The 26,007-nt window shown below is 44.0% G+C and overlaps 1 protein-coding gene across 4 annotated transcripts in view; it reads right to left on the bottom strand.

Annotated features, from left to right (window-relative positions):
* pde3a (phosphodiesterase 3A, cGMP-inhibited) overlaps positions 1 to 25,671 on the bottom strand; it is a 32,563-nt gene extending 6,892 nt beyond the window's left edge. For 3 of the 4 annotated variants that reach the window (XM_086125613.1, XM_086125614.1, XM_086125615.1), the window contains exons 1-14: positions 25,174 to 25,671; positions 9,812 to 10,057; positions 7,086 to 7,231; positions 6,897 to 7,012; positions 6,010 to 6,256; positions 5,451 to 5,527; positions 4,974 to 5,170; positions 4,162 to 4,317; positions 3,864 to 3,975; positions 3,377 to 3,484; positions 3,070 to 3,269; positions 2,768 to 2,971; positions 2,287 to 2,448; positions 933 to 1,200 (exon numbers count right to left, since the gene is read on the bottom strand). In XM_086125613.1, coding sequence (XP_085981739.1) covers positions 933 to 1,200; positions 2,287 to 2,448; positions 2,768 to 2,971; positions 3,070 to 3,269; positions 3,377 to 3,484; positions 3,864 to 3,975; positions 4,162 to 4,317; positions 4,974 to 5,170; positions 5,451 to 5,527; positions 6,010 to 6,256; positions 6,897 to 7,012; positions 7,086 to 7,231; positions 9,812 to 10,057; positions 25,174 to 25,245 — 2,311 coding nt within the window. In that variant the 5' untranslated portion in view covers positions 25,246 to 25,671. The remainder of the gene's footprint in view (positions 1 to 932; positions 1,201 to 2,286; positions 2,449 to 2,767; positions 2,972 to 3,069; positions 3,270 to 3,376; positions 3,485 to 3,863; positions 3,976 to 4,161; positions 4,318 to 4,973; positions 5,171 to 5,450; positions 5,528 to 6,009; positions 6,257 to 6,896; positions 7,013 to 7,085; positions 7,232 to 9,811; positions 10,058 to 25,173) is intronic. The other variant, XM_086125616.1, reaches the window with a different exon arrangement.
* Between the last annotated feature and the right edge of the window lie 336 nt (positions 25,672 to 26,007).

Here is a 26,007-nt window from a genome sequence, read left to right as displayed (position 1 = left end):
CATACAGAGACCCAGGACTCAAGATTGTGTGTTGTATCACGCAACATCTTTGATGAATGAATAAAGCTCCTTTTTTTTACACTTACGTGACACACTTGCCAGCATATAGTTCATATATTTTTTTCCATATGAACAGATTATTTCGATTTACATGATCTTCATGTTGCAGTTGCTGAACGATCAACTCGATCCCGGCATCGTACCCCCGCCGGTAAAGCGAGCTGGCTCTCAACAGCCTTTTCAAATGTCTCTCGGTCATAACGATTCCTTGCATTGCCAAGCTTTTCGTAATGTCCTGATAACTCATCCCGAGTTTAAAATGAAATTCGATCACGCTGCCCCTGTCCATTCTATAGCTTTCCTTCGACCTTTCAACTTTGAAAGAAGTTTGATTTTTTTTTTTTTTAATTCAAGTGACCTGCAAGGAGCCATGGCTACTTTGTACACACACTTCTTAATACAGTACTTCATGCGGGCGAAGTTGTTCATTCGCATGAAGTTGTATTTCGTGCCCACAAAGTAGTTCCCTGTGAGTACACATTAGTTACAACGTGAAAACAACGTTTAAAAAAAACAAACATTTAATTCAAAAGTCAAGTCTGGGGCTCCGTAATATGTGACCTATAATTGGCTGGCGACCAAACCCTTGCCCGCAAATCTCCCCTGCAGGCTCCAGTTCATCCGCAATCTTGTGGAAAAGAAAATGAATGTTACTAAGATTAAAATGAATTTATTAGCTTGACTGTGACCTGGTTAATTAAATTTCCAACACAATCCAAATAGCTCAGTAAATTAAACGCAATAACACAATCCACCTGCCAATAATTGAATGCCAAGGCAAAGATCGAAAACTTGCTTGCAACAGAAGTAATAATTGGAACTCACAACAAGCACGTTGGAGAGGAACATGAATAAATGAGAGGTTTACATACGGGGGAAGTCAGCGCCAGGAGATATATGTTCCTCACCCCAATCTCCCTGTTCCTCCTCCATATCTTGACTCTCATTTGATTCTTCTTGTTCCACCTCCCCCTCCGGCAGGTCGACCCAGTCACCGGGCATCAGAGCGGCCGAATCGTACGAGGAGCAGAGGGGGCCCACTATATGAGTGATGAACGACTCTTGGAGTTTAGCGAGCTGTGGCGCTGAGCGGTCCATGAAAGGGCTGATGGGAAGGCCCAGGCTTGCTTCTTCATCCCCCTAGAAAGGTGCCAATTTGTATTATTCTAGGTTCGCGCAAATGCGGACCTAATGTGGAAACACGTGATTTACTGTTATTTTCATAATGTTCTGTCTCACAGTCAAGAGGTTCTGGGTTCGAATCTTGGCTCTGGAATTTGCGTGTTCTTTCGAGCTTGCATGGCTTTTCTGGCTGATTCTAAATTGCACGGCTGTTGTAACGGCAGTTTGAGCCCTGCACCTGACAGCTGTCCCGACCAGGGAAGAGACAATCTTTAGCCCCCTGTGAGCTGGGATAGGCTCCAGCTGAGCAGTGAAAGTCACTGCTGCGAGGTGTGCCCGCTGTTATTTAGGCAGTATAAATGGTAACGAAACCCACCGGTGTCTTTTTTTTTTTCTTCATTTTTTGCAAGTATAGATGGTACCAACAGTACTCCAAATGTGGCACTGAATACTGAACACTCATTTTGCATTTGTGGTGTAAGAATGACATTGAGTAATTCATCGACAAACAAGGAGCGCCATACATACGAGTGCCCGCAACAGAAAGTCAATGCTAACGAGTGACATATTGTACTCACCCTACCAACCGAGAGACATGAATTGACTGCTGACAATCAGTACCATTTACTTGTGGTCAAACTAGCGACAATTGAAGTTTGGCAATTTGTTTTCTCAACTTCAATGATGTCATTTGTAAAAACATCCTTACCAGATCCCCTGGTTATTTTTTATTAAATTCGCCCACTTTAAAACAACTAGAATAAAAAGGAAATAAAAAGGTGTCCATTTTTTTTTTTAATGTTGGTCTTATTTTAACCGTGAGCCACCGAATATGAATAATAAATAAATAACATAATGTAGGGTTAGTGCTGTGTTGATTATTGCCAAACTAATTTAATCAAAACGTATTATATTTTTCTGACTGAAACAGGGGGCCCCGGTTTACCACAGAGGTTCCTACTACTGGAATGTGTATGTGCCGCAAGTCAGCGCGTGCTGCCTTATCACAAAATGAACCCCTTGTATTGTGAAGAATTCGATATATCTGATCTATCGGTAAATAATCAAACAGAAGCCAAGCATTGCAGAGGTTTAGAATCATACTTGTTCGTAGAATTCATTGACGATCCCTTCAGTCCATTGCAAGTGCAGCTCCTTACACTTCAGCGGTCCGTTGACATCAGCGAGCTTGATGCACATCTGGCAAACCAGCAATCGGTCATTTTCGTTTGTCCAGTCGATCCCAGACATTCCTTCGTCGCCAACCTGGTACACGGGCATGAAGAACAGTCAGTATCTGGTATGATGTATGAAGAATGTCTCTCTGATCAATTCATTAGGGATGATCTTGATAGAAAAGCAACATTACACGGACAATTAAAAAAGTATTGTTTAAAAATAGAAGGAAATATGGGGTAGAATTCAGGTTTGCGTCAAGTTGTTCCACAATAAACATGTCAAAGGAAGTCTCTTCAGATTATTCCTCGCACACTGGGGCATATTCAATCAAAACAAAAAAAGGACCCTTCCCAAACTGTTCCCCGCCAGATCTAAGTATAGAATTGTCCAAAATGTCTTGTTTTACCTTGGCATTGAACTCTGCAAGGAAGTCAAAGTGTTTTTTTAGGTCAGTGGCCAAGATGGCTTCAATGACAAGGAATCGGAAGCGTTTGAACTCAACATGTTCAAGGTTAACCAGGAAGTTGTACTCCGGACGAGACATGAAGAGGTTCCACGCTGAAGCAGCGTGATGGTTTTCCAAGACAGAACGGTCGTTGTACAGAAGCGCCTACGGTGGGGGGAAAAAAAATAATTTCCACTCACTTTGATTTGACTAGCCAACGAAAATCAAAGGAAATGATATTTCAGAGTCCCCTAATCATTTACCTGGGGTGCACTGGTTGCTACTAGAAAGGCATTGGTTCTTCCCGGATGGTCATAATCGTGCATGGCAGCAGCTACGTACAAGGCCATCAGCTCCAGGCCCGGAATTAGGCAAGACAAGGAGCCATAGCCTTCCTCCAGCAAAGAGTGTATCTTGGTTGACAGAAAGGCCGTAGCACCATGGGTTATGCCATTTGCTGGGTCTACAGGTAGGGGGGGGAAAAAAACTTAAAAAAGGGAAAATGCATCTTTTAAGACAATGTGTGGAATAGCGGATGGGGATTAGACATGACCAAGAAATGCTTCTCACCAGTGTGTATGCCATTCTCAGTCGGGAGCGTGGGCAGTCTAGGCACGGGTTGAGTGGTGAGGTACCAAACCGCATGCAGCACGTCAGTGGCATGGATCCTGTTGTGATCTATCATGAGCAGCAGAGGGCAGTCAATGCATGATCGAAAAGCTGTACAAATCGCAGTCTTTCAACTATTCTGAGTTGAAAGACTCAGAATAGTGAACTATTCTTCACATCTGTTTATATTTCCTATATTTTCATTAATGTTCAGTTTTTTTTGGAAAATAAATAACAACTCAAAAAGTGTATGGAAAGAAACAATTTTTAAGTCGTTCATTTGTACCTAAGGTCGATTTTTAATCCACGTGTTTCATGCAAATGAAACACGTTTATGCTATTTATTGATATGAAATGTAATGTATTCTTTTTGCAGGTTCCCAACTACTCTTGAAGTGTTTGTTTTTTTTTCACAGAGAAGGCAATTAAAACAGGAATGTATACTCACATGGGATATCTCTATATCCGCTCTCCAAAGCGTGAAAGTAGTTCATGAACTCTGCTACAGGAATCTTGAAGGTCTCAAAAAGACCCGCATCTTCGAAGAGCCTGTAGGATACCTAGGACATTGCCCGAAAAAAAAAAAACTAAAAAAAACAGCTTCACTAAACCAAGTCTGGGTCAAATTTGGTGTAATTTATGTATGTGTTTTCCACCAATGCATGCCTTATATACAGTATTTCTCTCCATCAATGTTGTCGTAAAATAAATGCCACAATCATTTCAGAAAGATAATTAGTCCTTACCTGGCTAAGAATGCAACCCGTTTTTCCGTGTGTCCGCTCCACAAGACTGAAAATTGGGAAATTCCATTTGTTGAGCTGACTCATGAGAGGTTCCAACCCAGGCATCACCAGCGGCTCAGGGGCCAGGATTAGCTTGTTCTGTGTGTGGAGGACAAACTAAAAAGAAATGGCATGATGCAATTACAGTCATTATATTTTTCATTGTTTGATGTGTTTGTTGCTGATGCTAAACAGCCAGGAAATATTCAAATATTGCAGCATACACTGGAGCAAAAATGTCTCAGGGTTATACATACACCACATGCACAAAATGAAGTTATGTATTTGTTGATTGCAAAAGCAATGTCTCTTGAAGTGAATTTGAAATGTAAATTCAATAGAAGTAACAAAATGTAAAATTAATTAAATCCATCAAACCTGCTGGTCCTCATTTGAGGTGGAGGAGCGCAAGACCTGAACCGATTCTTATCCCCATGCCTGATTTTGGGTGAAAGCACTGGACTGGTCGACAGCCAATCACAGGCCACATGTAAACCGGCATCCACATTTGCAGTATATTTGCACCTATGGGCAATTTAGAGTCTTTGATTAACCTAATATGGCCAGTTATGTAATGTGGGAGACAGCTTGAGATACTGGGGACAATCCCACACAATAACAGGGAAAACATGGAAATTCCACACAAAAAAAGGCCAGAGCTGAGATTTGAACCCGGAACCTCAGAACTGTCCAGCAGACATGTTAACCAGCGGACCTCTGTGCTACTCCAAACTAAATCAAATCATCAAATTAAATGAAACATGTTTGCCAACCTCAGGGGATGGCAGGAGGGGATGAAGAATGATGCTCTCCGACGGATACTCCCGGCAGCCTTCTCTTGCCTCAGACGGCTTCTTGCCTGCTTCAGCTTCTTCCTCATTCTGTAGAAAGTCGCTGCTGTCACTGTGGTTGGTCTCATAAGTGCTGTCATACGTGCTGTCGTAGTCCGATGAGGTAACCGCACGCTCCTCTGACAGGAACACGGAACATGCAGTCAGCACTGGTACAATGAAACTGTTCAGTGACATCATTAGTCGCCTCACAAACTATTTAAGAGGAGAAATAAACATAAAAGACTCATGGTCAAATCTGCTTGAGGTTTCCTCTCCCTTATCATGATGGAAAGGTTTGTGTGTCCCAGTGATCCAACATATAGGAGTTCATATATATATACGTGATCATCATCTGTGTGAGATTTGTGCAGGACAGCCAAAAGTATCTGAGATGCATAAGTCTGTTGTTTGGTTTACCTGGACAAGGTATTCGGTCTACCTTGACCATAGATTCTACCCCGTGGTTCAGTCGATTGTTGAATGGCCTGCCGCAGCTGATAAAAAGAGAGCAGAGAATGTGCATTATTTCATCCTGATCATTCTCTGATTACTGACTCATTTCCTGTCCTCCTCATGCTGGTAAATCAAGTGACTCATTTCCTCACAGACCGCTACAGTAGATTTACATACATATACTTTCTTTTGTTTTTCTTTTGTTGCAGATTTGTAGCATGTACAGTATGTCAATATTGCAATTCCACATGAATGAATTCCAACTTTAAAACAACGACCAAAAGATCATTTTGAAGTCCTGCATGGACATGGACATTTCATCTTTTGCAAACCTTGTTCCGCGAAAAAATATGTTTCATCATTTGTTGACCATGTCTTTCACTTAGACTTTTAGTTTTGAGTTAGGCATAAAGTGTGCAGTACACTATTGTAAACTTTAGCTGCTAAACTAACTGGCATCGACTTTTGGCATACAGTACATGTGACAGATTCTGCTATTATTGGTGTATAAAGCTATTTTTACCTGCTACAGAGTGATGGCGGTCGCCAGTGAGGGGTGGTGGAGCTTGGGGCGCTCTGGCTATGTGTTAAGGCTCGGTGATGACTCTTGGAGACCACACAGCCAGCAGGGGTCTGCTCGGTCAGCGGCACGGAAATCTCAGGAAGCTGAACTAAACATGTCTTGATAGTTGGGCTGGAGACAGGGGTACCCTGAACAGGTGGCGACGGACATGGGGAGCTCAAAGGTGAGATGTTGGAGTTGATGAAACCTGAAGGAGAGAATGACAAACTTTGTGGAGCAATTAATGATATGACGCTACATTTAACACATGTGGGATGACACTACACAGACAAGTACAGCAGGTCCCCACAAGGTAGTGACACAGTAACAGAAGCCTTTCTAAAGTATGTTGGGAGTGTACAGGTGTGGTCAAATGTCACTGTTGTTAGATGAGAGGTTCGGGTTTGTTTGCGCGATTCTCGTTCATCCCAAAGCTATTTAATGGGCTTAAAGTCAGGGCTTTTTATTTCTTCTGCATCAAGGCACTGGAAAAGGTGGACCTCCCAAACTGATCACACAAAGTTGGAAGCACAGAAATGTCCAATCCCAACTATCTATAGTATCCTAAGTGTGTTTTAATTACTTCATTGAGAGGTGCGTCACAGTCCCTATGTCCTTACAATAGTTTGAACAAAGAGATGCTGTATTCAACAATCTCATTGCAAATTCCATCCATCCATCCATTATCTGATCCACTTATCCTGAGGAGGGTCGCGGGCGTGCTGCAGGTTATCCCGGCTGTCTTCAGGCAGTAGGCAGAGTACACCCTGAACTGGTTGCCAGCCAAACGCAGTCATTGCAAATTTTCTCCAACATATTCTTATAGCGGGCGGGACCTTTTCACCCACCTAGTTTTCCCGGTGGTTTGCTGTAGAAGTGGTTCAATGTGACAGATGTGGCACACGAGGCAGACATGGAGCGACCTTTTGAGATGGTTGTCATGACTGAGTTTCTCCATGATTCACTGCATTAATAAGGAAAAAAAGGAAGATAAAGCAATCATCTTAGCCTCAAATTACATGTGATATTGCCATTACCTTTCTGTGGTGTATTTGATGCTAGCTGAGCGGTTTCTTCGTACAGGTCCGGGCTCGATGGCAGGTAGCCCAGTGGCAGATGTGGTTGTGGTCCACGTGGATGAGATTCTCCGCAACAACCCTGGGGGAAGGCTTCGCCGAAGACGCTGCCAATGCAGAAAACACAATTGAAAACCGATGAGGCAAGCACTAAGCCCAAGATGTGCTCTTAAACTTCCTGCCGATAGACATACACATGAAAACACTTATAAATTGCAAATATACTGATAAAGCACCAACAGGTAACCGCATCACTTTGCAAACACCTTCTTATGTCCTCTCCTGTATGTCCCTGTCAGGTGTCTCATAAATGTGTGAAGACTTTTACTTTATCTCACACCACGATATAGTTGTGTGAGAGCACGGCTGTCAAACTCACATTGTTTTTTTTGTGGCCTGTGAAAGAAAACCATGTGTGTCAATTTCCATGGTCCTTGCTAAAATCGAAAATACCAAAATCCGCTTTATCCTCACAAGGGTCATAGGGGTGTTGGAGCCTATCGCAGCTGTCTTTGGGCAGTAGGCGGAGGACACCCTGAACCAGTTGCTAGCCAATCACAGGGCACACAGAGACAAACGACCATCCACGCTCACACTCACACATAGGGACAATTTGGACGGTTCAATCAGCCTGGCATGCATGTTTTTGGAATGTGGGTGGAAACCGGAGAACCCGGAGAAAACCCACACAGGCCCGGGGAGAATATGCAAACTCCACACAGGAAGGCCAGAGCCGAAATTGAACCAGTCGACCACCGGAGCTGGAATTGAACATGGTACCTCTGCACTGTGAGGTCGCCATTCTAACGACTGGCCCACCGGGCCAACCAGTCATAATAATGACTAAAGGCCTCAAACATCCATTCATTTATCCTGCTTTTCTATCCTGCTTTTTGGACCATTTTCTAGCATTGAGGTTGTGGGTGAGCAGTGGTCTTGGTGTACATCCTGCAATGGTTGCCAACTAATCACAAAAGCACAGAACAATCATATCCAATCGTATTTCCTTTATTGACATGGGGAGTAGCTAAATGAAGCAAACAAAGCTCTCTACTCAAAGTGGTTTCATTCAACGAAGCAGCAGTCGTGATCTTAATTGTCAATGTACCCGTTGCTAAACGAGATCCCAAATATATTCTCAGCGAGCCAAAGCCAAGCAGCAATTTCATTGAGCTCCATGTTTGTGTGCACTCATGCAGTGTTCAAGCTACTTTCCTGGTAGGTCATTCTTGCCTTGCATCATACGCTTTATTTAGTTTGCTTGCCACCGAAAGTGCCTGCATACATTTGAGGCGCTGGCCTTGTAAAACATTAAAAAGCCCTTCAGAGGCATGCGCATCATTGTTTAGTTCCATTACGGCTCAATTCTGTGTCAGCAAAGAGGGTTGGACATATGCATATGGATGTTGACAACAACAAAGAACTTTTTTTTTTAAATTAAGGGTGAAGGATGGCTGTGCGGAATTTTCATGTTCTCAGGATGTCAGTGTTCTCTGTGGGCACGTTGCTTCCTCGCAAAATCCCCCAAAATGTACAGTAAAGCACAGTTTTAAATGAGTGTTCATTTATTATTTGTCATTTTCATGTTCTTGTTGCCTGATGCTGATACCTGTGTAGTTCCTTATGTGCATTTTGGGTGTGTGCCAGTTATGGTTGCGTGCAGTGCTCGATATATAAAGTGACATTAGATTGGGGTCTCTTGGAAAAAAAAAAATCCACACGGTTTCCGCAGCTTTCATAGCTATCCTGTGAAGCTGAACATACAGCAAGCTAAAATAAGTGGTGGAGTAAATAAATTCATGAACAAAGTTGCCGATAGTTGGTTTTTATTGTATTTGGTTTGTTCTCACAAGGTTACGTTTGACGCACCTTTTTGGTATGACTATGCTGTCTTCGGCCTCCGTGCCATATAGCCGGTGGGACCGAGGCGAATGTTTATGCTGCATGATAAAAGGGTGGACGGGTAGCATGAGGTCGAAGAGACATGCTACGCAAGCCAAAGGGGCTGTTAATGTTTGTCTCCACGGCTTGCAGTGTCACTCTCTCTTTGTAAACAAGTGCACACGCGCTTGCTGCCTGAGCGCATCACAACTAAGGTTGGAAGGGATTGTCACACACGGACGCACGATCGAGGGCTGAAGGTCGGTCTCCAGAGTGGACAATTTTACATCATTCGCAAGTGGAGATCTTCTTGCAGTTCCTTTTAAATGTGCTTTGGAGGTACGATTTCCTGCATGGACTGCAGCTAGTCCTTGCACCGTGAAGACTGCTTCCCTTTCCTGCTCTAAATTTAAAAGGAATTAGGTGCCATCTGCTGCCATTGGTCGGAAAATAAGACAGCTGCAAATACCCAGTTCTATCTGCATGCATCTACGAAAATAGCGAAAGAAAGATAACCCCATCCATGCACGCGGCTAGACTGCACTTTGCGCTCGATTTGTGCTAGGCACAAAAATTAGCTCCTCAATGTTCGCTGCTGAGACAGACATAAAGCCCCAGGTTTGAAAGCACATGACAACGTTCCATTTTTCCGTACGTTCATACGAGTCGCTAGACCAAGAAGCATGTTATCAGTGGAATGTGGCAAAATCGGCAGGCAGTTTGCACTTTTCTACGGTTCGGAGTTCAGGATCCTGCTGAAAAAGGAGGAGAAGAAGGAGAGGAAGAAAAGAAAAAAAAACCCTCACCTTTGGAATGGCCAGTCTTTCTACTTTATCGGTCTTGTCCTCTGAGTCGGAGCAGGCGTGTGTGACTGGTGGCACATGGGGCCGATGGAGTGGCTGGAGGATAATCTGGGTGCTGAGGAGACTGCTGACAGCCTTCAGAGAGCTGCAAGTGTTAGGGGGCAGCGAGGGGTCTGCCAGCAAGTCTGATATCAATCCATGGGCCTCACCCATCACTGCGATGTCCACCAACACACTGGTACCGGACGACTTGAGAAGAGAAGACAAAAAAAAAAAAAAGAAGAAGTCAGTCTGTCGTGCTCGAATATTCTTGTAAAAATTGGAAAGAAATACACTTTTTCTGAAGTGTAATTGAGCTGAAAGTCACGCATCCACACGCACACATGCAGTAGTGTATTGGTGTGTTGACATGTGCCTCGAATAGGGCTGTAGCCCAGTGAGTGCAATCGCTGGTTGGCTACGCAGTTATGAAAGTCGGATACATGCTCCTTCAAAGTGCTTTTATTTTTTTTTCAGAATTTTGTGAATTCACTTACTTGCCACTTCTCCTTTATTTACTGAAGAACGCAGCTATTTGCTGTTTTTGCGCTCAAGTAAAAGCCATTTAGAAGATAAAAAAATCTGGTTCATAGATTATCGGTGTGGCATCTCCAGAAAATTTTTAATTGGTGTGAATTCACTCATGGATCCATTCATCCATTATCCGAGCCGCTTATCCTCACGAGGATCACAGTTGTTCTGGAGCCTATTCCAGCCGTCTTCGGGCAGTAGGCGGGGTACACCCTGAACTGGTTGCCAACCAATCGCAAGGCACACATACACGAACAACCATTCGCGCTCACAATCACACCTATTCAGAGTGATAACCTGCCATGCATGTTTTTGGAACGTGGGAGGAAACGGGAGCTTTACAAACAGGAAGGCAGGAGCCCGAGATTGAACCCACAACCGCTGTACTGTGAGGCTGACATGCTAACCAGCTGAAAACTGTGCCACCAGCTTTTTGTTGGCTCTTGTGAAAGCGCAATATAAATAAAGATGTATTGTATCCGGCGGCATGGAAGGAGACTTAATATTGAATGGCTACCAAAGGATGCTGAATGTAGATATTCAAACCAGACCAGATGTTTTCTCCTCTTTCTTTTTTTTTTCTCCATCACTGAGGCAACACACAAAGCAAATGAGCACACGTGACACTTTTATGTGTTGGCTCACCCATCTGCCTCACCCCAAGGCAGTTTTGCTTGACGACTGCCAGCTACCTCTTTCTTTACCGCTCTGCTTGCATCTGTGACCGACTTTTAACTTTACAAACCCGCAGTGCACAGGGGACAGCAAAAGACGTCTGGTTGCTTCCGACCGGGCATTCGACCATCTGATGAATTTCTGTCATATCAGGAATTTAGATGACTGGATTTTCCAATCTCTGAGACATTGTTTCGTTGCTGCCCCTGCGCTAAGTAGATGAACAGCTAAACTCATATTACCGAAGCAGTTGTGTAGGAACACACAGTTAAGGTTATTATCTTACTTTGTTGGTAGCATTGTTTCTAGCATGAGCATTCCAAGTCCCCACCTGACGAAGATGTCGTTTTGTAAAATGTTAGTCACGGTGATAGTTTCAATTTAAAAGAAAAACTCTGTCCAGCACAAATCATGCAGTGTATTTCTTCAGAACATGCGGCGCTATCGCAAAGACTTTGCTAAGATATTTACAATCATTAAACACTGTCTGATGCTTTTGAACAAGACCCCCAACTCAACAACAAACAGTGACGTTCTCCTGCACACTAACGCCAGCACGACGTGAGATACCTCCAACCTAGTTTAACAATAGGCCACTAATGGAGACAATTCAAGGTCAGAGTATACACACTCTCAGCTCACGCAAAGCTTAAATTTTGATGCTCTTATGCGCACTTCATGCTGTATTATTGCTTTAAGTGCATTAAAACGTTTTCAACTTCGTCACTCACATATTCGCCTGCATCTGTTATTAAACCCGGAGAATTGGGGGCATGAAAAGTAACGCCAGCGACAATTACCACTCTGTTGTTCAATCAAAAACGGCAGACGATTCCCATAACATGCTCCCTAACACAAATCACGTGAACACTTCAACCCTATTTGCTAAGGAGTAAACGCCATCATCAACTTGTTGGGAGATTGTTTCCTGGAAGAGCGTGTGACGGCACAAGTGCGTGTGGGAGTGTGCACGTGTCACCTCAACCTGAACAAAACCCATTAGACCACTCCAGCACTCCAGAGCTTTATGACATCCTGCTATTGTGACATTTACCCATTACCTGGTAGTAATGGACTCTCTCTGTGGTGACAGGGGAAGCTTGTGTATATCTGTTTATCTGGGAACCAATGAGAGTTTTCGACCTTGGAGTTGAGGACACTTTTTGACAATATTTTGACTGATCCTAATGTATCAAAGCAAGAACATGCAGGCTTATTTGCTGAGCACAGTTTGTACGCAAGGCAATTGAAAGTGCCTTACAGGAAATAGAATAAAACGCGAAATTATTAATCAATTAACTTCATTAAATGCAAGATATGATACTTGATATAAGATATGAGCCTTTCATCAATTAATATTTTATTATTTGGATATGTTCAGCTTTTGTCACATGACTATTGATTGTTAGTAAAACATTGACAGGTGGATTTAGTGTGGCATAAATAAATGTGCAGTTCATGCCATAGCAGTGCAGCAGGGCAAAGGAGAGGTAATTGATTCATTTTCAGAATAAAGGTCCACGGAGACAGCAAGGGAAGTGTCAATCAATACGTTAGACCCGCTTGCACAACAGCAACGGCAACGTGGCCGAAAGTCACTGAACGAACAAATTAGTCTGCGACTCATAACCCGCACACCTGGAAATTGACCCTCAAACATATACCAACTCGACACAATGCTGTTCTTGTTGGGAAACAACAAGTTTTGTTGAACCATGAACACATGGTGCTGTTGTCAAGGAAGGTCAAGGAATCGATCTATTTATCCATCTAGCTAGGTAGCTATCTTACCTTTTTATCTTACTTCATCACATTATATTATATATACATTATACTGTATTTTTTCCCCTGCTCACTCTGCATCCAGAATATGTTAAATCTCTGTCAGTCCTCATAGACTCCTCCTTCCTCCACCCCATTTCTGCTGTTTCCAACTTTTTTCAGTTTCCCCCGCTCCAACCCGCAACCCCCAGTCTTCTCCAGAGACAGTAAGAAGATATGTAGGCAGATCAGGCATAAAGGCAGATGGTGAGAGAAGAGCGAAAGAGCAAAGCAAAAGAGAGAAAGATAAGAGAGGGAGAGGAGCTGAGTCCAAAGGCAGCCTGTGGTCAGTCAAGTGAAAATGGGAACAGCTCATTCGAGCAGGCCATCTGAGCTCCTCCACAATATAAGCTCCACCAACATAGCTACATTCTGTTCTAGTCATTATTAGTGTATTAGAAACAAAACATAGCCATGCCCGCACTGTTCACAACTTAAGGTACACCTGTATAATGTGATCAGATGCAATGTACTGTATATGTAAATGTATTGAAAGTTCTGACAAAAATGCTAAGTTTAATTTTCGATTGGCTTAATTTAAAGTGATGTAGATGCAGGTGTGTGAGCTGCTTACAGCTCTTACTTTATGAAATAGCTACAGGTGTACCCAATGAAATATCTGGTTACTATAGAATAGCATCATACAATTTGGAACCCCCGTCTTTAAAAATGCATGCCCCAGCGGCGAAAATCAACAACGCGCGCCAGAGGCCACGTGTGTTCATGTTCTGGATCCAAGAGAATGATCGCAGAGTTACAGTTTTCGAATGAGCACAAGATAGGGGCTGATCACATTTCCTGGGTCTCTTTGCGATTCCTTTTAAATACGATATTTTAAGAAGAAATGGTTAAGACAATCGCTACTCATCTCCAGAGGGAAAGTCAGGACACAGGATGCAAGATCGCGACTACAACTCAGTGGACAACAATAAAGACATGCAGAGCAATGGTATTCCCTTTGGACAGGATAGGATAAAAACGAACACATCTAATTTTATGAAAGGAACACGATGGTCATGAAATAATAACAGTGACACGAAATCTCTCATCAGCCGTTTCACTCTTTTGCTTATTCACCAAATGCTGCACACTCATAACTGACCTAAAAACTAGGCTGGATCAAGCTTAATTTAGACGTTGCTTCAACTTGTCCCAATTTTCAGCACACGCATGCACAAACTCAGGACAGGTACACGTACATACTGTCCAGAAAGTCTTGACCTCAAGAAAGACTCTACCTGCTTAGCAGGACGTGAATTGTCCAGGTGACATCCCATAATACCCGATGAGTGCCTCCTCTGCATCTTTTGTGTTGGGTCTGAGCACAAACCAAGAATTCTTGTGATACAAATCGCTGAAGCAGCCTCTGCAGTGATCTCTGTCCTTCACTGCAGTTCAAATGGCACACGAACCTCAACACAGAGCAAGTGGCATTTCAGCGCTGCAGCCCACCAACATTTCCTTGCCCTCTTTACTCATCTGCTCCTCTTCTCTCTGCCGCTTCATGAACCTCCCCCTGCCCTCTCACCCGCCCAACCCTGCTCTGCATCTGCCAATTGCAAGTGTTAGACTGCTGTACCAGCGATGGGACCACCTGCAATTCGCACAGATCCCAAGTATTGAAAATACCCGGTTACTAAGATACATTGGGACAAAGATCAAGGTGACTCATCAATGGACCATAAACTAGCTGTTCGGCGCCCAGTTGATCACAATAATACTAGGCCCGTCCCTGCAGTACTTGTAGAAGGTTTCCTGTGCTAGAGGTGGTGCATGACAACCAAACTGCGGGTCGTGAGTATGAGATTATCAGAACACGGTTCTCCTCATGGGTTGTTACATGTCAATCACTGAAGGTCTGTTCGTTATTGTTTGTTGGGGCTGTGTGAACTAACTTTATTTAGTCAAGACACACCGCAGGAAGATTTGATTCAAAGCATATATCATTTTTACCGAGTTTAATTTTTGGACTTTGATGTCACATACCTGGACCATGTTTTCTGAGAACCACCCATAGATCCAATAGACAGTAGGAGGCCTGCACAGCTGCTCCCAATGCATTACAGAATGAGGGATGGGGAAAAATAGATGGAGCACGTTCCATTCGCTGTCTCTTCTTTACTTGCCCTCATGCCTAAAAATAAAAGAGGAGCAGGAGCTACTGATGAAGAAAAGAACTCATGACTTTCTGTCACCACTGAGGGTTGATGTGCAAACAACTCACTATCCACCAAACATTCCCTCATCGTCGGGCTGCAATGATTTTACAATTTGCTTGTGGCACAATGGCCGACTGATTCGCACATCCGCCTCACAATACAGAAGGGCAGGGTTCAATTCCAGCTGTGTGGAGATTGTATGTGCCTGCATGGGTTTTCTCCGGGTACTCCGGTTTCCTCCCACATTCCAAAAACATGCCTGGCAGGTTAATGGAACACTCTAAATTACCCCTAGGTGTGATGGTGAGCGTGGATGGTTGTCCGTCTATGTGTGCCCTGCTATTGGCTGGCAACCAGTTCAGGGTGGCCCCCGTCCGCTGCCCGACGACAACTGGGATAGGCTCCAGCACACCAGCGACCCTCGTGAGGATAAAGCAGTTCAGACAATGGACGGATGCATAAATGGATATTTAGGACCATTGACTGCTATACATTACAATGCAGTGTGTCGTGATTTGACAGTGTTCCTTAAGGTTCAAAGAATGATTTTGTCCTTGTTCTGACTTAATGATGTCATGAAGGGACTGATACAGATTTCTCAAAAAGTCTCAAAATAAACAAAATAAATACTCCATGTATCGTGCCATGAGTGAAAGGTAATACAGCACAACTTCCAATAATTCATATAGAAATTCATATTATTAGGGAGGAATATCATCTTTTTTTTCCACCCTTCTGTGTCCACAGTGAATGGATTGCCGCTGGCAAGTGTGTGTGCTTGTGTATGTATGTGTGTGTGTGTGTGTGTGTGTGTGTGTGTGTGTGTGTGTGTGTGTGTCTCACAGAGGAGTTGCATGACTAAGGCTTTGCATGTAATGTCAAATACATTTCCATTTTCCCTATCACGTGTGTGACGCATGATGTGCTTAACAGTTTGTCTTTGGGATTTGTCGTCCCTTGGTTCAGAAGAACATTTCTGAGCTCACACATTGTAAAATGTGAGTTAAGACGCACAAATGCAAATTGCAAAAAACTGTTTGTCTTACAGCTCCTGTGACACCTGCGTGTCATCTTTACTGGGGTGACTAAAATGCATCACACGCTAACAAATCCTGCATACACCGAGCTCATTTGAAATTCACACACATCATTTCCTCCCTTCAAGACCGCACGGCTAAGTGGAGTGCTTTCACCGCTCGTTGTTGTACCCATGTAAGGCTACTGACGCCAGCTTGTCATCCTACTCTTGCTGCTGCAAGAGCTGAGTGCGTCACAGCTCCCATAACCCACTTCTCTCTGTCAGCTTTCTGCTTTCGTTGATTGACACTGACGGTGCCGGGCATTTCAGGTCCATACTTTCCCTCCATCAGCACGGAGCCGCAGGACTTCAATTGATATTACAGGACAATCAGGCAACCACAGAACAGAATGGGACAAATCAACAATATGGTACTAAATTGGTGGGTGATGGGGATGCGCTAAGCCAAGATGTGTTAAGAGGCACATTGAAGGGTACTGAATTGGATACAAATAGACAGAAAAAAATGTTTTTAATTTTTAAAGATGAACACTGTTGAGTAATGTTTGGAAGTATCAGCGCTGCATAATTTGCATGAGTGGGGACCAGGATCCGGGCAGTAGGCGGGGGACACCCTGAATCAGTTGCCAGCCAATCGCAGGGCACACAGAGACGAACAACCATCCACGCCCACACTCACACCTAGGGACAATTTAGAGCGTCCAATCAGCCTGCTATGCATGTTTTTGGAATGTGGGAGGAAACCGGAGCACCCGGAGAAAACCCTCGCAGGCCCGGGGAGAACATGCAAACTCCACACAGGGAGGCCGGAGCTGGAATCGAACCCGGTACCTCCACACTGTGAAGCCGACGTGCTAACCACTGGACTACCGGGCCGCCCGCATTTATACTCATCCTGCATAATATCATGATTGCCATCATCGGAAATAAGCATCCCCATTGTGTCGCTTGCTCTACTTTAACATTATCGAATTGAAATCAATTTCGATTTTTAAACCCCAACTTTCTCTGATCAATCAATCAAGAGTGATTGAGCGAGTGATTGACGTTTCTAACTGCAATTAATAGCGAAAGAAACAACACTCCATCCATGCACACAGTTGCGCTTTTGCTAGTCTTGTGATCGGCACGAAAATCACGCCCTTCATATTAGCATAGAAATAATATGAATGTGTTATTTTGACAAAGTGATAGGATGATCCTTCACAGAGTGAAAGGAAGGTTATGACATCATATGACATATGACATCACGGGCCAGCTGACAGTCTACAAAGGCCGCATAACCTCTCGCACTTAGCTGCTCTATGTATGTCATCAATGTATGCCTGCAGCATCTGTGAATGATTAGCATTATAAACCATAATGGAAGAGACATAAGAGCACTCCCAGATGCATGGGATTCAATTATACCCTTGATTATATGATCGGTAAACTGGACAATACCAGGCAAAAACACGGTCAGGAGACTGTTGACAGAGGGAAAGCCACAAGAAAGTAGACACACGTATACACGAAGCACAGCCTCTATGATGCATAGCTGTTCAGGAAGACACTCAGTAGAAACACTGCGTAGCATTTGCAAGAAATATTTAGCTGACATGTGCTTGTGAGTGTACTTCGAGTATACGTTAATTTTGGTATGCCCGAAAATATTGACATTGCAATGGCATTCCAAGATTTTCAGACGGATCCAATATGAAATTAGATTGTTTGTAAAATTTACAGGTCTGGACAAATGCCACTTTTATTAGAATGATTTAAAAATGGTTTATAGCCTCCTCCACAAATAACCTGGGAAGAATTTTTAAAAAAAGAAGGTTTTTTCTTCTGCCGCAAGTCACGGTGTCAATGTGCGCTGGGCCTGACCGAGCATATTTTGGAGCTAAAATACACCATTGAGCAAGTAACAAGGCAATCCTTGTCCAGGGCCACCAAACCTCATCTGGACAGCCAGCAGGGAAGCCACTATATGTATGAGAGAGTGTGCATGGGTATACGGGCCGGGTTAAAAGTATTTGCTGCTTCCTTTTAGTAGCAAGCTGTGGCAGTGATATTTCACACTTTTTCTTTTTTGCTCTTTTATCTCTCTGGCCGGGCGGCCCGGTAGTCCAGTGGTTAGCACGTCGGCTTCACAGTGCAGGGGTACCGGGTTCGATTCCATCTCCGGCCTCCCTGTGTGGAGTTTGCATGTTCTCCCCGGGCTTGCGTGGGTTTTCTCCGGGTGCTCCGGTTTCCTCCCACATTCCAAAAACATGCATGGCAGGCTGATTGGACGCTCTAAATTGTCCCAAGGTGTGAGTGTGGGTGTGGATGGTTGTTCGTCTCTGTGTGCCCTGCGATTGGCTGGCAACTGATTCAGGGTGTCCCCCGCCTACTGCCCGAAGACGGCTGGGATAGGCTCCAGCACCCCCCGCGACCCTAGTGAGGATCGAGCGGTTCGGAAAATGGATGGATGGATGGATGGATGGATCTCTCTGGCCCTCGCCTCTCCCTGTGAAGCATAATGGCATGGAGCCACGAGCACATCGCCCGGTGACGACAAATATTAAAACGTACGATCGAGGTAAACTTGCTTGAGCGCTGCGTATCTGAGCCCACGCGAGGGCTCAGAGCGTTGCGTTTAGTTTGAGCGCTACGACCGACTCGTTGTCCTTTTGCCATCAACACTTGTGATGTTTCTTGGCAGCCGAACACCTCCCACCCCCACTCGTTTCTTCCCCCATCTTTCATCGCTTTGCCTTTCCCCCCAAACCTCCCTCGTTCCAAGATCCCTCCCCCTGTCATGAAGTTCCATTGAGTGAGTTTGACCATGAAAACATTTTTGCTGTTTGACTGCAGGTTGAGGCTGAATGCACATTTTTCATTCAGAATGTTATTTTTTTTTAAATCATTCTTCTCCTATAACTGTATTTTTAAAGATAATCTCTCAGAGTACAATATCGTAACACGATCATCAGATATCGACCCCAAATGTCATATATTTGGAGTTGAATGAATATGTTTGCTTCAAATCAAACGAACACTTCCAGGTCAAACAGTCATGAGATGTGGCATTTCACGAGACATGAGTGAAGTCAGAAAGTGTACCGCGTATTTTCTGCGAGCACCTAATCTTTACTTCAATTAAAAAAAATAAAATGAAACGAGGAATAGTGTTCGCTTTAATGATTGTCGGTGTTGTCTTTTGCAGACAGTATATTTGACAGTCTCTAGGTTACTTTCATGCATGCAGCAAGTCTGACAGCTTATTATTGGTTTCATTATGATTCTTTTAAGGATTGCATCAGGAATATGTCAGAAGTATCTTCCTGTCAGAGAGTTCGACAAAGGCATGTGAGAAATGACGAGTACTTTAAAGGAGTGATTGATGATCCTCGAATGTTAAGGTTTGGTATCATTCCAGCGATATCTGGTGAAGGAATGTGTCACATTATTCTAGAGGACATTGTAGACCCCCACAATTGTTACATTAATTCAAACCTTGTTGGCTTCCTTTCGCATAGTTAAACTCTCCAAATGTTGTGTATTTATTTGAAATGAAGACCAATTTTCTCAGCGGTCCCAAAGGAAGCGCTAATAAGCCTTGATGAACTCAGCAAGCCCTGGAAACGAGAACAGGTTGTGTGTCTCTCAGGAAATTCATTTGCGTCAAAGAGAGAATGTGGGCCTCCCCTCAAATAGACTTCTGAGCACGTCTTTACTTCAAAATCCTTTGAAAGTCCCCCTCCCTCCTCCAGACACCCCCACCCACACACACACACACACACTCACACACATACATACACACACACCCTCTGACACAGATACTGCAAATGATGTGATGATGACTATGTTATGCAACGGGGCATTGCCTTATCCGAGATCTGACCTCTATTTATAAAAGGTCAAATATTTCAGGGAAAAACACATTTACTCCTGAGTAGCACTGCTTTTTGTGTGCATTGAAGTGCAATCTCAAAGGCGTTAATGAACCTGAATAGCAGGCTTTTTATTTCCCCTTTTTTGTTATACAGGCACTTTTGCAATTTATTCATGCGATCCTCCTTATTAAAACAATGACAACTGCTACCTACCCTGAAAATAGCCCAATGTCCAAGAGGTACTTTTAAATGGCGGTTATCATGATTAACTGGCAGGGGGGAATAATCGCATTGATTGACCTTCATGTTCTCATGCATGAACAAACACGATGTGCTTAAGTCTCCCCGTCTTCCAACCGCGCTGGGGACGTACAGTATACCGTGATTGGTCTCAAAACTCATGCTGAAGCTAGTCAGACTTAATGGGCAAACTGATTGGGTGAGGATTATATTAAACTATGGAGTTGCATGTACTGCCATCCTGGCCCGCTCTTTCTCTGCTGTGCGGTGTGGCCAGGTCCTCAGATTCAAGTCTCGCATCAGTGACAGTGCCATTTGAAGTCTGGCGATATGTGGCTCTGTTGACCCGTGCCCCTATTAGCTAACTCAATGAATGCACACGTAATTTCACCTGTGTAACGGTTCATATCGAGCATCTATTTATTGTTTGTGAGTCTTGTGTTTGCCATTTGGTTGCCTTAAGTGTACAGTAGTACTCCCAAATCTGGTATCTCACAGCGGTAACTCTTCTAATACATGTGACGACCACATAGTTGCATCATAACAGTGAATTGTTCCCAACTGTTATTTCAGTTCATTGTATGTACCATTCTGACTTCCCCCCCCCCCCCTTTAAAATGTCACTGGTGAAATGACTGAAGGTCTTCAGAAAATTTGAGTTCAGAACATTCGCAGGAGATTGCTGTACTACACATGTCCAACCATTTAAATCATTCAAATTGACTGCAGCATGGCATCATCCTCATTCCTCATTAAGGTAAGACCGTGTCATTTGTTTGAGCAGATACATTGACAGCAAAAAAAAAAATTGAATAACAAAACAAAAATATATACAATACATATACAGTATATATAAAGCCAGAGAAGACCTGGAAATAGAGTATGTTGCTGATTCCAGTCCAGTTAAGTGCCTGTCTTGCCTCGGGCTTGGCAGGCTATGCCAGTCGGCTTCATAAATACTTCATCAGAAATGCTTGATGAAAACCGTGCTTCTCTTAGGTACAACTGCACTCTGGAGAGCTTCATTTGCGGGCCTGTACCTAATGCCTGGCACACACACCAATATTGTTACCAACTAGATCGTTTCTGAGCATGTGAGGGACCATCTACGTAAGAATATAAGCAAAATGTGTTGTCATTGTTCGTATTACAGTGTGGCGTACGCACTTGGAAATGACCAACAAAGCGCACCGCACACTTAATGATCTCCCTACCAATAAATGACCCTTTCACCCAAAACCAGAAGTCCAGCGCACCACCTAGAAAGACGTGAGAGAGGCAGTACTGACGAAAAATCGGGGAAAAAGAGTCCCATAAATAGAAGAATCAAGGCTGGGTTTTAGCAATTTCTATTGTGAATGACTTGGAGGACACGTTATTCTAGTGTTTAATTTTTTTTCCAGATTTTGTTTGCCTTTTTGTATTTACAAATAAACAATTTTGGTTGAATACATCCTGCACTCCCACCTTGCTTTTCCTGCTTCCCGAAAATGAGTCCACCTCTAACCTCCACCACCAAACAGCCTCAATAACACATTTCGGAGGTAGAATAGCATCAGCTGTTCAACTGAGGATGTGGGCAATTTTAACGCAGATGTTCAGCCTCATGAGGGAATCATTTACGGCATATTTTTTCTGAAATATGAATAGCACCGGAGTTTAGTTAGAGGCCTTCTCTGCCTCTGCTTCTTGTTTTTCTACCTTTCCTTCTTCTAAATACATGACAAAGCTCTGGAGATGCTCCACCATGTGTAAAAACAGTTAAGACTCACTCGCTTTCGCGAAGTCGAACATCTCTCACTAAATTGTCCTCCTTCAGTCAGAACATCAGTGCAATTGCCCAGCAAGTTGTTGTGGTAATTGGCTCTCTTTGATAGATAAAACAACCATTCGGCTTGCCAGGGTACACCTGATGTAGGACACAGCCTGCGACCTCTCATATTGGTCCAACCGCAAATGCATGACTCACTACTTATATCGGACTTGATAGGACATATCAAGAAACGTTAAGAGGGAACATATTAGCCCAAGCACCTGTCACTGTGTTCGTGCTTGTGTACGTATGCACTTGCGCCTGAGTCCATCAAAATTGATAATGGAATACTTTTTGCAACAGCACCGAGACCAACACGGATACTAGAAATGATTTCTGTATAGCAATTGCCAATAAACAAGCCGAATTAGGAGAACAAATTTACAATAGAAAATCGTCCGATTTCATCCTCAGGGAAGAAAGTCTACGCTCGAAAGGAATGTCGGCTCGAGAGAGAAATTGTATATTTCAAGGAGAGACAAGAACAGCCACTTCCTAGCAGAACTGCAAGTATAAGCAAAGTATATTTGAAAAGACTTTTAACTCATTCAGTACCATCCAATTCTGGACCAAGTCTGAAAAGACGTTTAAAAACGTCATTGGGAGTGAATGAGTTAAGTGTGAAAGTAAAAAGACAATTGACATCAGTTATTATTGATTATTCTTTAACAGCTACAATTGAGTTATATGGCCAGTTCCTCCGAGTTGCAGTAAGAGACCCTGTGATCCACTAACGTAGTTAACATAGCTTTGTAAAGTTCCTAGTTCCCAATCTTTTTTTTTTTTTCTTGGCACCACGGGCCGCTTTCACGTCAGGACATAGACCATCGCAAGGTTCGAAATAAGCACGTTCCCAACCCTGTTTGCGACATAAGATGTGTATTTTGACCCTCAAACGAACCCATTGAAACGCAAAACTGCGGATGGGTCGGGATTCATGTCGGAAAACGCAGAGCTGCCAAATGTTATGGAATCACAGAGTGAACTTGTTAAGCCCGTCACACATCGAGAACGTTCTGAATATTAAAACAAAAACAAAACGAAAGAAAATCATCAGTGTGGCCACCGTTAGCGAGTGCTTGTTTTGCCTTCGGCTCCACTTCCTCTGTTTTTTCTTCTTTTTTTTTTCTGCTCGGTTCCCACTGTGTAGGACTCAATAGGAGAGGAGCGTGGCCACCCATCTGTGTATCCCCCCCTTACCAATCGGAGAGGACAGCCTGTCTCGTGTTTCTTGGCGCCGAAATGAAGCATATTACAACGGCAGGAGCCGCTAAACACACTGAGGCTATGTTTAGCTGGCTCGGCCGGTTCGCTCTGGTCTGTGCATGTTCTGATTTGACGTAAATGCCCAGTGATGTCATTGTTTACGCACTTGAAAATGGCGGCACCTTCCCGCAGCTTGTCTGTGATGGGAGAACTTGTTTCAAGCTATTTGCAACCTGTTTTTATCCCGCCGTTGCTTTCATAAAACTGTGAAAACAATCCCGACCGCTGTGCTAAAACAGATGAATGAAATCCATCTTGGTAAATCGTGTGATGTTTACATCGATCTGCGCAGGTCACAACGCTGTAAAACGGCTCTTCTGATGAAAACGGTGGAGCGTGCAAATTGGTGACCAGGGATCTTCAGTCGGAATCATTTCAGTTGGAATGAAAAAAAAAGTCTCGATGTAAACAATTTAAGGCTGGTGAGTTGTGTAATTGAGATCATTTTGTCCTGCTTTTGAAATGGGATACAATTATCAGACATCTTTAATAGCCGACTAATATTTACCACAAATAGTTTTTAATATGACTGTTTCTCACTGACTAAAAGGCAAGGCAAGTTTATTTATATCGCATATTTCATTTAGAAGACAATTCAAAATACTTGACATAAAACATTCAACGGATTACAGAATGAGGAACAAAATATTATGATATTAGGCATTACAAAAATCGGATTCAAATTAATTAAGATAATTAGATTCAAATGATTACAACCAAGCATCAGTCCAGATAAATTAAAAGATAGCGGGAAAATAATGAAAATGAGAAGGTTAGATTCAGAAGAATACCGCAGAAACAATAAAGTTTTCATCCCTGATATAAATGAACTGAGACTTTGAGCAGAACTCAGAAAGTTTTTTTCCACAGTTTATTAATTTTTTTCCACAGACCTTAGGTGTGTAAAAGCGCTGAATCGAACTTGAGCGCAATGTTCAATTTTCTTTCCTCATGCGCACCGGCACACCACTTATGTACACCCCTGCATATAACGCAATGTACTGAAGCCAATACAAATAAATGTTAGTGAGCAAAATGATGTTGCCCAGAAGAATTGAGCGATAACGGCAGTCCCCGTGGATGAAGGCCATAGTTGAGAGTGACTCTGTTGGTCACTGTCAAGTAATGCACAACATTTAGCTGCAGTTGCTTCAAGATAGGGATTAATTAATCAAGTCCGCAAAATCAAATGACTTCTTAACAATTAGGAATGATTCTACCCATCTGAAATTAAGGAACTGTTAACATCCAGCGGTCACCTCTTATGTTTCTTTTTTTTTTTTTTTGAATGAGTGTTGTGATAAGTCAGGAAAAATACAGTTGCTCAGAAAGACTCAAGACATTCAATTAACAATTAGAAACATCCATTAACCATTATGATGCAGCACTTGATGACAACAAGCAGACAGTCAGGCGGTCAATCTGGGACATGAGTCATATCTAAGTGGCTGATGAAATCCAAAACCAGCCCCACACACATTGTTATGATAAAATGCGTTGTAAGTTTGTGAAGTTCGTAAAAAGGTACATGCTTCTGGAGTCTGGACAACGCACATGGTAAGATGATAAAACATGCCACTGTGCCCTCTGCACGCACACAAAAACACAGCAGCGTCCACAGTAATTAGACCATCACTCTGCATGAAGCCTCAAAGTGAGCACAGCAGGATGCTGACGACCACATTAACAGTAGTAGCAGAGTGCAAATAAACATCAGGAGGGCACAACATTGATGCCCATGAAGACGTATGATGGCCAGTGCTGATACTACACACGTTGTTATTGCCCGCTAGATACGTCCTGTGGGGTACTTTGCGTCAATACACCACACGTGTCGCAATGAAAATGGACCCACGGCGGCTGGAAGGTCATCAGCACCACAAGCGCGTGCGTTTAAAGGGCCACGCGTCCGTCCGTCTTACCTGGTCCCGCGGAATGCAAGGCAGCGAAGTCCTGCGGTGGGACTTGCTGTTGCTCTGACTGTGAGCCATCATCTCCGAGGCTGCTATGGAGCTGCACCTCCGTCTCCGCTTGAAGACAGGGATGTCCTCCTCCTTCGCCCCGGTCACAGAGCCACAGCACCCCGTCCCGCTGGTCCCTGGGGCCGGCAGGAGCCGGTCAGCATACCGCGGAAGCAAAACACCCAGCAGGCAGGCCAGGTAGAGTCTTCCAGCCGGCCTGGGCTCTGCTTCCAGAGAAAGGGGAGGCGGCCTTGGTGAAACGCCACCGACACTCCCTGACCCAGTCGGACGACGAGCGGCGGGGTCCGGCCAGCCGAGAACGTGCGGCGGGGTGAGGAGGGAGGGAAGGGAGAGCGAGGGAGGGAGGGAAGTAGGTGGGGGCTGACTGCGCAGCGGTTTGGCTCAAAGTGGCGCACCGCGAGACGAAAAAAACAGCGGCACAACAGATGAGGGACGGGCCCGACCCAAAAGAAGGCACAGTGACCGTAAACACGGAGGGTGGGGGTGAGGGGGGCGGGGGGGGGGGGGGTTGAGGAGGCGCACGAACACAGGCAGCCAGTCAAAAGCAGCTCAGGAGCGCATCCGGCCGCCGAAGGCAGACGAGAGTCAGAGTCGCCTCGATGCTTTGTGAAGCCCGCATCACGCAAACGGACCTCGCTGCTCCTCCGAGAGACGCTGCCCAAGTGTCAGATCATCTCAGCCTGCTACTACAGCGTGACACGTGTGCTCGGGTCGCCAAGCGCTCCGAAGCCGACGGCGGGATGTTTGAGCATTTAGTTGATATTCGGTTTAAGC

The sequence above is a fragment of the Hippocampus guttulatus genome, chromosome 12 (genome assembly GCF_054856545.1).
Source record: "Hippocampus guttulatus isolate MCC_2025c chromosome 12, RoL_Hgut_1.0, whole genome shotgun sequence".
NCBI lineage: Eukaryota > Metazoa > Chordata > Actinopteri > Syngnathiformes > Syngnathidae > Hippocampus > Hippocampus guttulatus.
This window is presented reverse-complemented; position numbering and strand designations above follow the sequence as displayed.